Source organism: Diplotaxodon limnothrissa, linkage group LG11, assembly GCF_057381915.1.
Source record: "Diplotaxodon limnothrissa isolate DT_005_m linkage group LG11, D_limnothrissa_male_GT1.1, whole genome shotgun sequence".
In the NCBI taxonomy this organism is placed as follows: Eukaryota; Metazoa; Chordata; class Actinopteri; order Cichliformes; family Cichlidae; genus Diplotaxodon; species Diplotaxodon limnothrissa.
The window spans coordinates 27,336,432-27,348,511 of record NC_140606.1 but is presented as its reverse complement, the minus strand read 5'-3'; the positions used below and the strand labels follow the sequence as shown (position 1 = coordinate 27,348,511).

General features: G+C 42.3%; 1 protein-coding gene across 1 annotated transcript in view; it reads left to right on the top strand.

Annotated features, from left to right (window-relative positions):
- The window catches only part of myh14 (myosin, heavy chain 14, non-muscle), a 32,404-nt gene extending 21,370 nt beyond the window's left edge, over nucleotides 1-11,034 (top strand). Inside the window, exons 22-44 of the mRNA XM_085366497.1 lie at nucleotides 1,286-1,394; nucleotides 1,541-1,672; nucleotides 1,788-1,994; nucleotides 2,097-2,234; nucleotides 2,494-2,617; nucleotides 3,665-3,836; nucleotides 3,922-4,134; nucleotides 4,216-4,360; nucleotides 4,446-4,652; nucleotides 4,765-4,869; nucleotides 5,074-5,226; nucleotides 5,409-5,657; nucleotides 5,745-5,858; nucleotides 5,942-6,040; nucleotides 6,128-6,340; nucleotides 6,437-6,598; nucleotides 6,681-6,809; nucleotides 6,919-7,007; nucleotides 7,098-7,221; nucleotides 7,296-7,504; nucleotides 8,688-8,796; nucleotides 9,317-9,489; nucleotides 10,073-11,034. Of these exons, the coding sequence (XP_085222623.1) occupies nucleotides 1,286-1,394; nucleotides 1,541-1,672; nucleotides 1,788-1,994; nucleotides 2,097-2,234; nucleotides 2,494-2,617; nucleotides 3,665-3,836; nucleotides 3,922-4,134; nucleotides 4,216-4,360; nucleotides 4,446-4,652; nucleotides 4,765-4,869; nucleotides 5,074-5,226; nucleotides 5,409-5,657; nucleotides 5,745-5,858; nucleotides 5,942-6,040; nucleotides 6,128-6,340; nucleotides 6,437-6,598; nucleotides 6,681-6,809; nucleotides 6,919-7,007; nucleotides 7,098-7,221; nucleotides 7,296-7,504; nucleotides 8,688-8,796; nucleotides 9,317-9,489; nucleotides 10,073-10,262 (3,565 nt within the window). The 3' untranslated portion in view covers nucleotides 10,263-11,034. The remainder of the gene's footprint in view (nucleotides 1-1,285; nucleotides 1,395-1,540; nucleotides 1,673-1,787; nucleotides 1,995-2,096; nucleotides 2,235-2,493; nucleotides 2,618-3,664; nucleotides 3,837-3,921; nucleotides 4,135-4,215; nucleotides 4,361-4,445; nucleotides 4,653-4,764; nucleotides 4,870-5,073; nucleotides 5,227-5,408; nucleotides 5,658-5,744; nucleotides 5,859-5,941; nucleotides 6,041-6,127; nucleotides 6,341-6,436; nucleotides 6,599-6,680; nucleotides 6,810-6,918; nucleotides 7,008-7,097; nucleotides 7,222-7,295; nucleotides 7,505-8,687; nucleotides 8,797-9,316; nucleotides 9,490-10,072) is intronic.
- The last annotated feature ends 1,046 nt before the right edge of the window (nucleotides 11,035-12,080 follow it).

The following is a 12,080-nucleotide window of genomic DNA, read 5'->3' as shown; positions in this document are numbered from 1 at the left end:
CTCTCAATCACACCACCACACAGTACTGACCCACACATATGGTTCTTACACACACACTGGACTTTCTGGACTTTGTTTTTGCACAACACTGGTCACTATATTCTTCATTTCCGGTTAATACTTGTACAGCTGCTGTTATTGTGTATATATTTATTTATATTTAGATTTCTTCATACATTCTTATATAGTTCTATATTGTGTATTGTGTATTTTGTTGTACAGTTATTTTATTTTCAACTTTAATTTATATATTTATCTTTATCTTATTCTTCCCAGTTAAATTTACCCTTCATTCTAATTTGTGTTGTACAGTTATTTCATTTTTAACCTTAATTTATATTTTATTCCTTCCTAGTTAAATTTACCCTTTTTAATTTTTCATATTTATTTCCTATCTTATTCATAGCCTTTCCTTTTTTGTTTTCTTTAGGTCACGAGCAGTTGTCCAAGCATTTCACTACATATCGTACTGTGTATGACTGTGTACGTGACAAATAAAATTTGAATTTGAATAAGATGAAATTCATGTTACTTTAGTTATTGGTCAGTTTAACAGCCTTTTTTGCTACCTGAGGTAAAAGAGATGGAGGACGATAAACATGTAGTACGGGTGAGGTTTCTCTGCAGCGCTAGTATCTGTGCAGTTGGCAGTTTTGTATTTCACTCTTAAAGGAGCATTAATATTTAACAATTTGTCAGCCCCTATCAGTGACTCAGGTGTTGCAACAGTTTTGAAAGGTATTTGGCAAAGCCTGAATTACATAATTCATTATGGTTATATGTTTACACTGGTGACTAAATGGAAAAAAGTCTATTCATTGTTATACGTCATTTGATTAATCTGGTGTCAGGTACATTTCTGTCATACATTTAAGACACAAAATAAGTTTCAGTTGTTTTACATAATCTATTGTTTAAAGATTTATTAAAGAATAACAAGACTTAATTTTTAGTCTAAAAGTTTCCATGTCCCGAAAAAGTCTCCCCAATAATGACGTTTATTAATAAACTTCACGATGTTAGTGATATCCTAAAACAGCAAAGTAAATATGTGGAAGGTGTGTTGGAGAACAGGGTAAAACATAGTTATATGGACCAAAACTCATTACCAATAATTTGAAAGTTGTTTGTTAACCCTGTCAAACACCTGCTGATATTACTCAATATTGCAGCACCTTTTCAGGTGAATACAGCACGTGTTAATACCTCTAATTCTAGACACTGTGCAATATTAAATAAAAATGTGATTCTCATTGATGCATTTTGTTTGTTTTATTGCTTTCAGAGCCTTTTTGAAGAAGCAACAGCAGCTTAGTGCTCTGAGGGTGATGCAGCGGAACTGTGCTGCTTACCTCAAACTCAGGAACTGGCAGTGGTGGCGACTATTTACTAAGGTGCTGTGCAAACTTCTCAACATAGACATGAAATGCAACCCACATTAAACATAATATACAACTAAAGGCAAGGCAGTGTGAGAGTAGAAAACCTTGTAACATTGGGAATATTCTTTATATTTACCCCTTTCATCTCACCCAAACAGGTGAAGCCCTTGCTGCAGGTGACACGACAGGATGAGGAGATCCAAACCCGGGAAGCAGCGCTACAAAAAGCCAAAGAACAACTCACCCGAGCGGAGCAGGACTACACAGAGCTGGACAGGAAGCACGTTCAGGTAAACAAACCTCATCCTCATTGTGCTTCCTATCCACCACAGTTTTGTCTTTGCCTGTCTTACTGTCAGTCGGGGCCTCACTCATCACCACTCCTCCGTTTCTGTCACATTGTAGCTGATAGAGGAAAAGGCAGTGCTGGCTGACCAGCTGCAAGCAGAGGCAGAGCTGTTTGCAGAGGCGGAGGAGATGAGGGCCAGGTTAGCCAGTCGGAAACAGGAGCTGGAGGAGGTTCTGGGCGAGCTGGAGACTCGACTGGAGGAAGAGGAGGAGAGGGGTGTGCAACTGGCCAATGAGAAGAAGAAAATGCAGCAGAATATACAGGTTATAAAGTTGCTGTCTTTTTATGTCAAAACTTTGTAAGAATGATTGTAAATTGACATTAAAACAAGCTTACCTTGACATTGCTTTCTCTGGTTTTGTCAGGACCTAGAGGAGCAGTTAGAGGAGGAGGAAAGCGCCAGACAACGCCTCCTGCTGGAGAAGGTTACCCTGGAGACCAAAGTAAAGAGTCTGGAGACGGACCTGGTCACTGCAGTAGAGCAAAGAGACCGACTCGGCAAGGTGAGCGTCACATTAAATTTTGTCAAGCAATGAAAAAAAGGTTGTTTCACAACCTTAATAGCAAACCCAAGCATTACAGCAATACAATTACAGTTGCACACTTACATTTTTCTTCATTATGTTGGCTTCATTCAACATGATGAGACTGGGATTGCAATGAGGTAAAATGGGTCAGGAAGGGTTGCTACTTGAAAGCAATTATTCCTGCACAGTTACTAATAAAAAAATGTTTCACGCATCATCGTTTCTCTCTGAGCAGGAAAAGAAACAGCTGGAGGAGCGTCTGAATGAGGTCACCGACCAGCTCACTGAAGAAGAGGAAAAGACAAAAAGTTTGAACAAGCTCAAGAACAAACAGGAAGCTGTCATCGCTGACTTGGAGGGTAACTATGCTAAACGAATTTTGACCTTCACACAAATTTGTTTCCACACAAGTAATCACACTAAGGTTGACATTTATGTATTCAAGAAGCAGGTGTCCCAGCAGGAATGGATGCTGGAGTCCCGTCACATGCCCATAGATAGACAGATAGACAGACAGACAGACAGACAGAGATCATATGTCGCTGCATGAAGCTTTAAAATCAAGAGCTCCATTTGTACTTAGATCGAAAACAACATGCGGAAGACTTATTTGAAAGTAAATATGTCCAGAGCTTTTACACCTGCAAGAATCTTTCAGGCAGGTAAAAAAAATTCCTGTTTGATCTCAAAGATTTGACGAATTAGTCTACTCGTCTGTCAAGAGCTGCAGTTACACGTGTCAGGTCTGCTGAAGGTGCAGCCTGCTTCCCAGTTACAGGAATGCAACACCATCCCAGATGGTAGTGCGGAGGGGTTTTTGTATTTATTAGTGCTGTACAGTGTAACTGATGTGCAACAATCAGAAAGTAATGATTTATTTCTGTCACTCACTGGTTTGTTTTGACAAACATACCTCCCTCTGTTCAGGCACCTTATAGATGCACTATCCTTTTCTCTCTTAAGCCCAAATTCAGCTACTTGACAGTAAAATAACTCCAACAGAATGGTTTAAATCACAGTCTGAAGTTTAACTGTCTAATCCAGAATTCTATAAAAATATCTGAACATTTAACAAAATAGTCAAAACTCTGATTTTTGTGCACCCTTACTGAATGGAGGAGTCTGTTTTTTGCAGTGTCAGGGTTTCTGCAGTCAAAGCAAGGAGCATGACTCAAACTTAGGGTGAACAAGGCAGCCAAGAACTGTTTTAAGGTAGTTTACTGTTGGAGAACAGATATAAGTACAGGTACTAATGAAGAAAGTGGAAACAAGTTGAGGTAGGTGTGGCATGACAGGAGTTTAGTGACATCTGGTGGGTGGATGGGGAAATGCAGGCTTATTTACAACTGTAATAACTTTACTGTTTAAATTCTGTGATTTGTAACTTACTCCATTGCTATTTGCAGAGCGCCTAAAGCGTGAAGAGCAGGGTCGCTTAGAACAGGAGAAGTTTAAAAGGAGGATGGAGAGTGAAGCTATGGAGGCCCAGGAGCAGCTGTCAGACCTGGGAATGCTGTCCTCTGAGCTGAGAGGCAGTCTGGCTCAAAAGGAAAAAGAAATCACCTCCCTGCAGGGCCGGTGAGACACAGAAAAGTATCAGAGACGCAGTAACTAAAATATAAGCCTGTAATGGATTTTTGAAGTTTTTTTGTGAATCTCTCAGGTTGGAGGAAGAAGGTGCACGCCGTGCTGAAGCTCAGAGGTCTCTAAGGGAGGCCTTGTCCCAAGTGTCAGAGCTGAAGGAGGAAGTAGAGAATGAACGAGGGATGCGGGAAAGAGCAGAGAAACAACGGCGAGACCTGAGTGAGGAGCTGGAGGCTTTGAGAACTGAGCTAGAGGACACTCTGGACAGCACAGCTGCACAACAGGAGCTCAGGTAGATGATGAGGACAAAACAAAGTTTACATTTAGTGATTTTGTTATCAGACCAGAACTCACACTTCTTATAACTCCACAGGTCTCGACGGGAAGCAGAGTTAAGTGAGCTCCAACGATGTGTTGAAGAGGAGACTCGCCGGCACGAGATCCAGCTTTCAGAAGTCAGAGTCAAACACAGTGCTGCCTTAGACAGCCTGCAGGAGCAGCTGGACAACAGCAAGAGAGTACGAGAAACACAGAAAAATTCAAATGCACATGCATGGAGACATGCGCAGTCTCTCACCGTGTCTCACCCATGCTCTGCTTCAGGCACGACAGTCCCTTGATAAAGCCAAGGCAGCGCTGGAGGAGGAGAGGCAGAATTTGACCTCTGAGCTCAAAAGCCTCCAAGCGAGTCGCTCAGAGAGCGAGAGGGGTCGTAAGAGGGCGGATAACCAGCTACAGGAACTGAGCGCCCGTCTGGCTCAGGCTGACAGAGAGAGGGAGGACAGGGAGGAGCGAATCCACAAGCTGCAGGTACAAATGAATAGGTACCAGTTTACTGGTTTGTGGTTTTAAGGTGTGTCAGTAAAGAAGTATTCTGTTTCTGTTCTGTTGAATGAATTTAACCTAAATGTGTCTCTTTTAGTGTGAGATTGAGTCCCTCTCCGGCAATCTGTCCTCCTCTGACTCCAAGTCTCTTCGGCTCGCTAAAGAAATGAGCAGCCTGGAGAGCCAGCTGCATGATGCAAGGGTAACAAATGCACACAGACACCAAGGCTGCATTTGATTTGGACATTAGCCTTTGACTGTTACAGACTCCTCATGTTTAAAAAAGAAAAAGTAACTATTTCTTTAAAGTCCAGAAGAAAATCCTCTGACTGTAGGAAATTAAAAGAACTTGATCCACTGATGACTCAAAAACAACCTCATATGCACCATTGCTCTTCTCTTTTAGGAACTGCTACAGGACGAAAGTCGCCAGAAGATGGCCCTTGCCTCAAGGGTGCGAGCACTGGAGGAGGAGAAGAATGGACTGATGGAACGACTGGAGGAGGAGGAGGAAAGAGGCAAAGAGCTGAGCCGACAGATCCAAACTCACAGCCAGCAGGTAAGTCTGAGGGCCGCAGTGACTTTATTTACCTCTTAAACTGCTGCTTTAGAAAGATATCAGTTAACATTTTTCATAAAATCACAGAAGTGCTTTCCTTCAGACAGTCAGTATTAAATGTAAAGTTTTCTGTCTATATCTATGACTTATGTATGCACCCTGTGTCTGTTTTACTTCTACAGCTGACAGAGCTACGTAAGCAGTCAGAGGAGGTGAACAGTGCCGTGGAAGCTGGCGATGAGATACGCAGGAAGCTCCAGAGAGAGCTGGACAGTGCCATTCAAAGAGAGCGACAGAAGGAGGAGGAGAAAGAAAGAGTGGAGAGGCAGAGGGAGCGACTGAGGGAGGAAATAGAGGACATGACCATTGCCCTGCAGAGAGAGAGGCAGAACTGCACGGCCCTCGAAAAAAGGCAAAAGAAATTTGACCAGGTTAGAAACATACCACTGCTTCTCACATACGCACAAAGGCTGCAAATATCTTTATGCGCAGTAACATTACCTCCTTGACCCCCCCAGTGCCTGGCAGAGGAGAAGGCGGTGAGTGCTCGGCTTGCAGAAGAGAGGGACAGAGCAGAAGCAGACAGCAGAGAGAAGGAAACAAGATGTCTAGCACTGTCCCGAGCCCTGCAGGTAAATTATTTGATAGACGGCACATAAATGTTTTTCATACATCTGTGTTTGTGATGGTAAATCGTCTGTCTTTCTGTGCGTAGGAGGCTCAGGACCAAAAAGAAGAGCTAGAGAGAGCCAACAAGCAGCTCCGTCTAGAAATGGAGCAGCTGGTGAACCAGCAGGACGATGTGGGCAAAAATGTAAGACTGTACACCTTGGGACTCTTTTTTTATTATTTCTGTCTCAGTCCTCTGTGAGTCACCATTTCTTAAATGCTTGTGCGTCAGGTCCATGAGCTGGAGCGCACACGGAGGACCTTGGAAACAGAAGCACAGAACCTGCGCATTCAGACGCAGGAGCTGGAGGAGGAGCTGTCAGAGGCAGAGAACTCAAGACTGAGGCTGGAGGTCACCCTGCAGGCGCTTAAGGCTCAGTTTGAAAGGGAGATCAGCAGCAACGAGGAAAAGGGAGAGGAGAAGAGAAGGGCCCTGAGCAAACAGGTAGGATGGAGAATGAAAAAGGAAAGTGCTGGTGTTTCTGGTATGTACTTTTTGTCCAAGTTAATCAGATTGTTTATGTTCTTCTTTTGATCCCAGGCAAGGGAGTTAGAGATCCAGTTGGAGGAGGAGAGGAGTCAGCGGTCTCAGTCTGTGTCATCCAAGAAGCAGCTGGAAGCAGAACTGCAGGAAGCTGAGGCCCAGGTGGAGACAGCCAACCGTGGCAAAGAGGAGGCGATGAAGCAGCTTCGAAGGCTGCAGGTAAAACAGGGTACCCACACCTATTTAAAAAGTCAGTTTCCTGTAAATGTCAGTGTACTTAATTTAAAAATATCCTTATCAGGGTCAAATGAAGGAGGTTCTGCGCGAGCTAGATGAGGCAAAGGTGACTCGAGATGACGTCATCTCCCAATCAAAAGACAGTGAAAAGAAAATCCAAACACTGGAAGCAGAGGTCCTGCATCTTACAGAGGTATGTATGTCTATGTCTGTGCAAAAAAACCCCATCCAATATAAATATTAAGATATCTTGCATTTATTTTTAACCAATCTTTTCTGTCTGCATGAACGTCTCTGTGCAGGAGCTGGCTGTATCAGAGAGGCAGAAGCGACAGGCCCAGCAGGAGAGAGACGAGATAGCAGACGAGATGGTCAGCAGCAGTTCTGGAAAGTGAGTTTAACTTTACCTCTGATGCATTTTGTTGATTTGAGGGGGGGTTTGTGCACCAGTGGTGTTGTTACTGAGATTGCCTTTGTCCAGGAATGTGCTGAGCGAAGAGAAGCGGAGGTTGGACGCACGAGTCAATCAGCTGGAAGAAGAGCTGGAAGAAGAGCAGACTAACAGTGAACTGTTGACAGAGAGACTACGGAAGACAGCCCTACAGGTATGTTCACTCTACAAGTGTCTCGGTCACACACTTTGAAGCACACACTCATCACAGCTACATTTCAACTGCAGGTGGAGACTCTGACTGTGCAGCTGCAGGGAGAGAGGACTCTGGCCCAGAAAGCAGAGGCGGCTCGAGAGCAGCTGGAGAAGCAGAACAAGGAGCTGAAGGCCCGGCTTGGGGAGATGGAGGGGGCAGTAAGGGGCAAACATAGGATGAGTGTCGCTGCCCTGGAGGCAAAAATTGAGACGATGGAGGAGCAGCTGGAACAAGAGAGACAGTACGAGAAACAGACACATGCATCAGTACAAAAATCTTCCAGTTTACAAAGCTGTAACCTGCTAAAAAGAATTCAGGAATTAAATTGTTTTATAACACAAACTGTACATAAAAATAGACAAGGACTCTTTGGAATCACCCATTGGTTTGCAGCTACCATTTGAAGTCCACAATTTAGTATTTTGTCCTTTACTTTATTTTTTTAATTTTTGTTTGGACTAGAGGTAGTTGTCAGCTAATGCTAGCCCCCACTAGCTAACAAGGAGCGTCTATAATTTATAGTGAACTGGATTCTAACTTTGGTTGGTGAAAAATCTACTTACAAGAAAACAGACTTACTGGAGACACTGAACAGTCATCTCTTTATGGGCTCTTTTAGAAAAACCAAATGCTGAAAGAAGCTTTGTATTAAATCATGAATAGGTTCAGGCCTTAGTTTAATTTTTCAGTGGTGTAGGCCGCTTCTTGTTTCATACATAAAACTAAGAGTTTCTTTATCAGTTTAAAGTAAATTTGTTAGTTACATTGAATATTAATAATAATAATAATGTACACTTTATTGATCCCCATGGGGAAATTACTCTCTCTGCATTTGACCCATTCACTCAGTGAAGCAGTGGGCAGCCACTAAGCAGGCGCACCAGGGAGCAGTGTGCTGCTCCTTTGCTTAGGGGTAGCCGTTCAGTGGATTCAAATCCCCCGACCTTCCAATCATGGGGCGACCACTCTACCTACTGAGCTATGCCTGCCCCAATTGGGCCCTTTATAAATGTGTTAATTAGAGAATAATGATCTCAAAAAACCTATTTGAGATTACTTGAATCAAATTATGAATGTGAATGTGAAAGTATCCAGTTGTCCTGCTGGAAGCAGGCATCAAGAGATTGGTACACTTAAATCACCTTTCTTCCCCATTCTAAATTTCAGTTTGGTCTTTAGCAGTTGCTGGAGCAGTTCAATAATTGTACCTAATAAAGTGGCCTATGATAATAGGTTACATTTACAACATTTATTAACAAAACGACACATGTGAACTGTGCCGTGATTGTAAATACATGGCATGGGGCGTATGAGGGTTTTCAGTGTTATAGGCCAAGCAATTACTGCCGGACAGATTTAGAATCACTAAACATCCGAGGGAAAAAAAGTCATCATTGATTGTAACAACCCTGTTTGTCCCTCAGGGAGCGAGCAATTGCCAACAAACTGATGCGGAAGACGGAAAAGAAACTGAAGGAGGTGATGATGCAGGCAGAAGATGAGAGGAGGCATGCAGACCAGTACAGAGAGCAGGTGAGAAAATTAAGATTACCCTGACTGCACCGTGCAGGTCAGTCACATTTATCTAAGTATGCTCAGAATAGCATTGTCAACAACAGGGCATTAAATAATCATTTAATGGGTATCAGGTCAGCTAAGCTTGCTGCTTTAATTGTGTCCGAGGGCAGTGTGTTGAAAAATCATCCTAAAATGAGTGATTTATCCAGCTCAGTCCAGACTAATCCTAATCCTGCATTGGCATCTGTGTGTTCATCGTGAAGTTAGAACATGTTCCACCACAAAATATAAATCCCTCAGTCACAGCAGAGACACTGACTCTCCTCCCAAAGCATCATCTGCAATAATCTGCCAGGTTTAATCTGACTCCTGATCCCCATCGGTCCTCCTGTCCTCACACTAATCTCTCCATTTAAATATCTGTCCCTGCTCCTTCTTCTTGGTCTCTCTTTTCCTGCAATCTCTTGTCAACTCGACCTCTCTGCTGCGCTCTGTCCTTTCCCTCCTCTTCCTCCTCCCTGCTCTTCTCCTGCAGCTGGATAAGTCGATGGTCCGACTGAAGCAGCTGAAGAGGCAGCTGGAGGAGGTGGAGGAGGAGAACTCTCGCTCCAGTGCCCAGAAGAGGAAGCTGCAGAGGGAGCTGGAGGAACTCGCTGACAGCAGCCAGACCATGAACCGCGAGATATCCTCCCTCCGCAACCAGCTCAGGTAAGTGTGTGTGTGTGAGTGTGTTGGTTCATGTATTTATCTGTGGCTTCACTTACTGTTGATTTTGTTAACACCCCATTAATTTCTCATCGTTTTTTTTTTTTTGCTTTGCTCTTTTGTTGCGTCCATTTTTGTCCACGTAACACTGACACATTACCCATCTGTCTGCGACACTCAGCTTCCCCGAATGGAGACCAGATATGTAGGTCATTGTTTTTTTTATTATTATTATTTCTTGTTCTCATTTGTTTGTCTGTTGTCTTGTATGTTTGTCTTTGTGTTTGTGTATGAAAAGCCTGCAGCTTTCCATACACAAACACAAAGTTGAGTAGTTTGCTTATATTTTTGTCTCTAGCATATTTACACAGTTCTCTGTTTAGGGGGAAAAATAGCTTTGTTGGTGAAATTTGGATGGAAAGTTTGAATATTCTTAGTCATTTTTTAGAAAGAGTGGAAACAGTTCACCTGAAAATGTTAAACGTTAATTCTGAGCCCTGTTTTTTGGAATCTCATAAACTAAACAGTTAAGTAACTGAATAATAATAAAAACACATTTTTTAACTCCCGCTTCCTTTTTGTCCAGACGTGCTGCGCTGCCTCTGTCGATGCGTGGACGCAGAGCATTGGTTGATGACCTTTCATTAGAGAACTCCGATTCAGAAGAGCCTCCTGCCTCACCCACCCCCTCCTCTGGGGTCCCAGGGACCCCGACTCCGTCCTCAGAACACAGCCTGGACCCTCCGCCGCCCTACAGTGTCAACAACGCAGAGTGACAGGCACACATCTGCTTAGCTACACAAACAACGCACACGCACACACAAGCATCAGCCTCAGAGCCTCGACTGCTCGCGGTGATGCAGAGGCAGGCACACAGCACATAGCTACACTAGTTTTAAATTAAATGCCATGTAGGATAAATATCAGGCAGTTAGTTGTAAAGCATCCTCCCTGATATAGCGATGCTCTTTAAGATTTTGCCTCATTTTTTTCTCAACAAGTACAGAAAATGTGTTTTAAAAAAAAAAAGAAATTTTACAAAGCGTCAACTGGAATTGATTTTATTTTATAAAACAACAAAGACTTGAAGTTTCTACATTACCACCTCTGTAATGCACTTCTCATAAACTAAACTACATCTGCTCACTAAGCAGTAAAAAACTTTTACATTTGGATTTATTTACAAACATTTGATGTGGATTGAATACACAGATCAGGGCTGCTGGAAGATGACAATCTGTATTCATGTTACACGAGCAGTCAAGTACACACATGGAGCGGAGAATTCGCCTTCGATATGAGTGTGAGTTAACTTTTTAAACTTGGAAGAATTTGGCAAAAAGAAAGAAAATTGTCATCTAAACACAGTGCTGCACATTTTCTAAGTTGGCCTAACAGATAATAATAAGAAACCAGGATGCATTACATCGTTTTCATATCACCTGTCACAATTACAGTGACACAAAGAGCTGAAAGCAGCCGACATGCAGACAGACTCGCTGCTTTAGACGATAAACTCTTTTCTATAGATTAGAAACAGTACGTTGTTAGACCACGCAGTAGATAGTATTAGATAGTTTCTTTATCTTAAAGTCTTAACATATTGCATCAGAAATTTTGAATTTGTATAATTTATGTCAAATACCAACTTAAGTTATTGATCACTGCTTGTTTTCTGTCTTGTGTGTGTGTGTGGGGGGGGGGGGGCATGTTAGTCTGAAAATTCCTCTTCATGCTGGCTCTGATGTCAGGCTGAACCGGGTTACTTTAAAGGACAGCTAAGACTTGTTTCTGTCAGCATCTCAGCATCGGGTTGCAGATGTGAATTTGCATGGAAGACCTCTCTGGTTAACATTATTGCTGGTTTTAAAAAGAAAAAGGAAAAGGGGAAAGAAGAAGAAGTACACGTTTATGGATTCTCTTCAATGGCAACATAACTGGAAATGACTTGTGGAGGACTGTATTCATTCATATTTTTATCCAAAGCAGAACAAATGGTCAGAATGGGTCTTATTTTCTTGTTTTAGAACGATAAAGGCGTTACATTTTATTTTGACAAGCATCTTGTACACTGTAAGGTTGATTTTACTGGTTTACTGTGTAAATTATTAATCAAACAAAGCTTTTCTGTTTAACCAAACGGTGGGCGTACGGATGAGAAAAGGGACTTAAATTTGTAGTTACCGTAGAGTAGCTGTAGAATAGAGTAGATGACGGGAGTAGAGGCTGGTTGGGTTTTCTAACATGTCTTGAGTAGAATAAACTCTGCCTCTGCTCGCGGGTCCTGTGTAGAAGATTAGAATATAACTGAGCGTTAGGCTCAAAGCATTTTCATGGACTAGTAGTGTTAGATTTAAAAAAAAAAAAAAAAAAAAGACAGTGGAAACAATGAGGAGTGAACTTTTATGGAGTAAATGGCAAATAGAAAAAGAAGTTGCTTTTCTTTTTTTTACCCTGTCAACTCAAGATGACATTATCTTACACCTGCTCTGATAACCCTGCTGTGAAGCCCACTTTTAAAGTTTTTTCTTCAGACCGTCTCCATTGTCATATCTTCTATTTTTAAAAGATGGCCTTTTTTATAGCTTTTATAT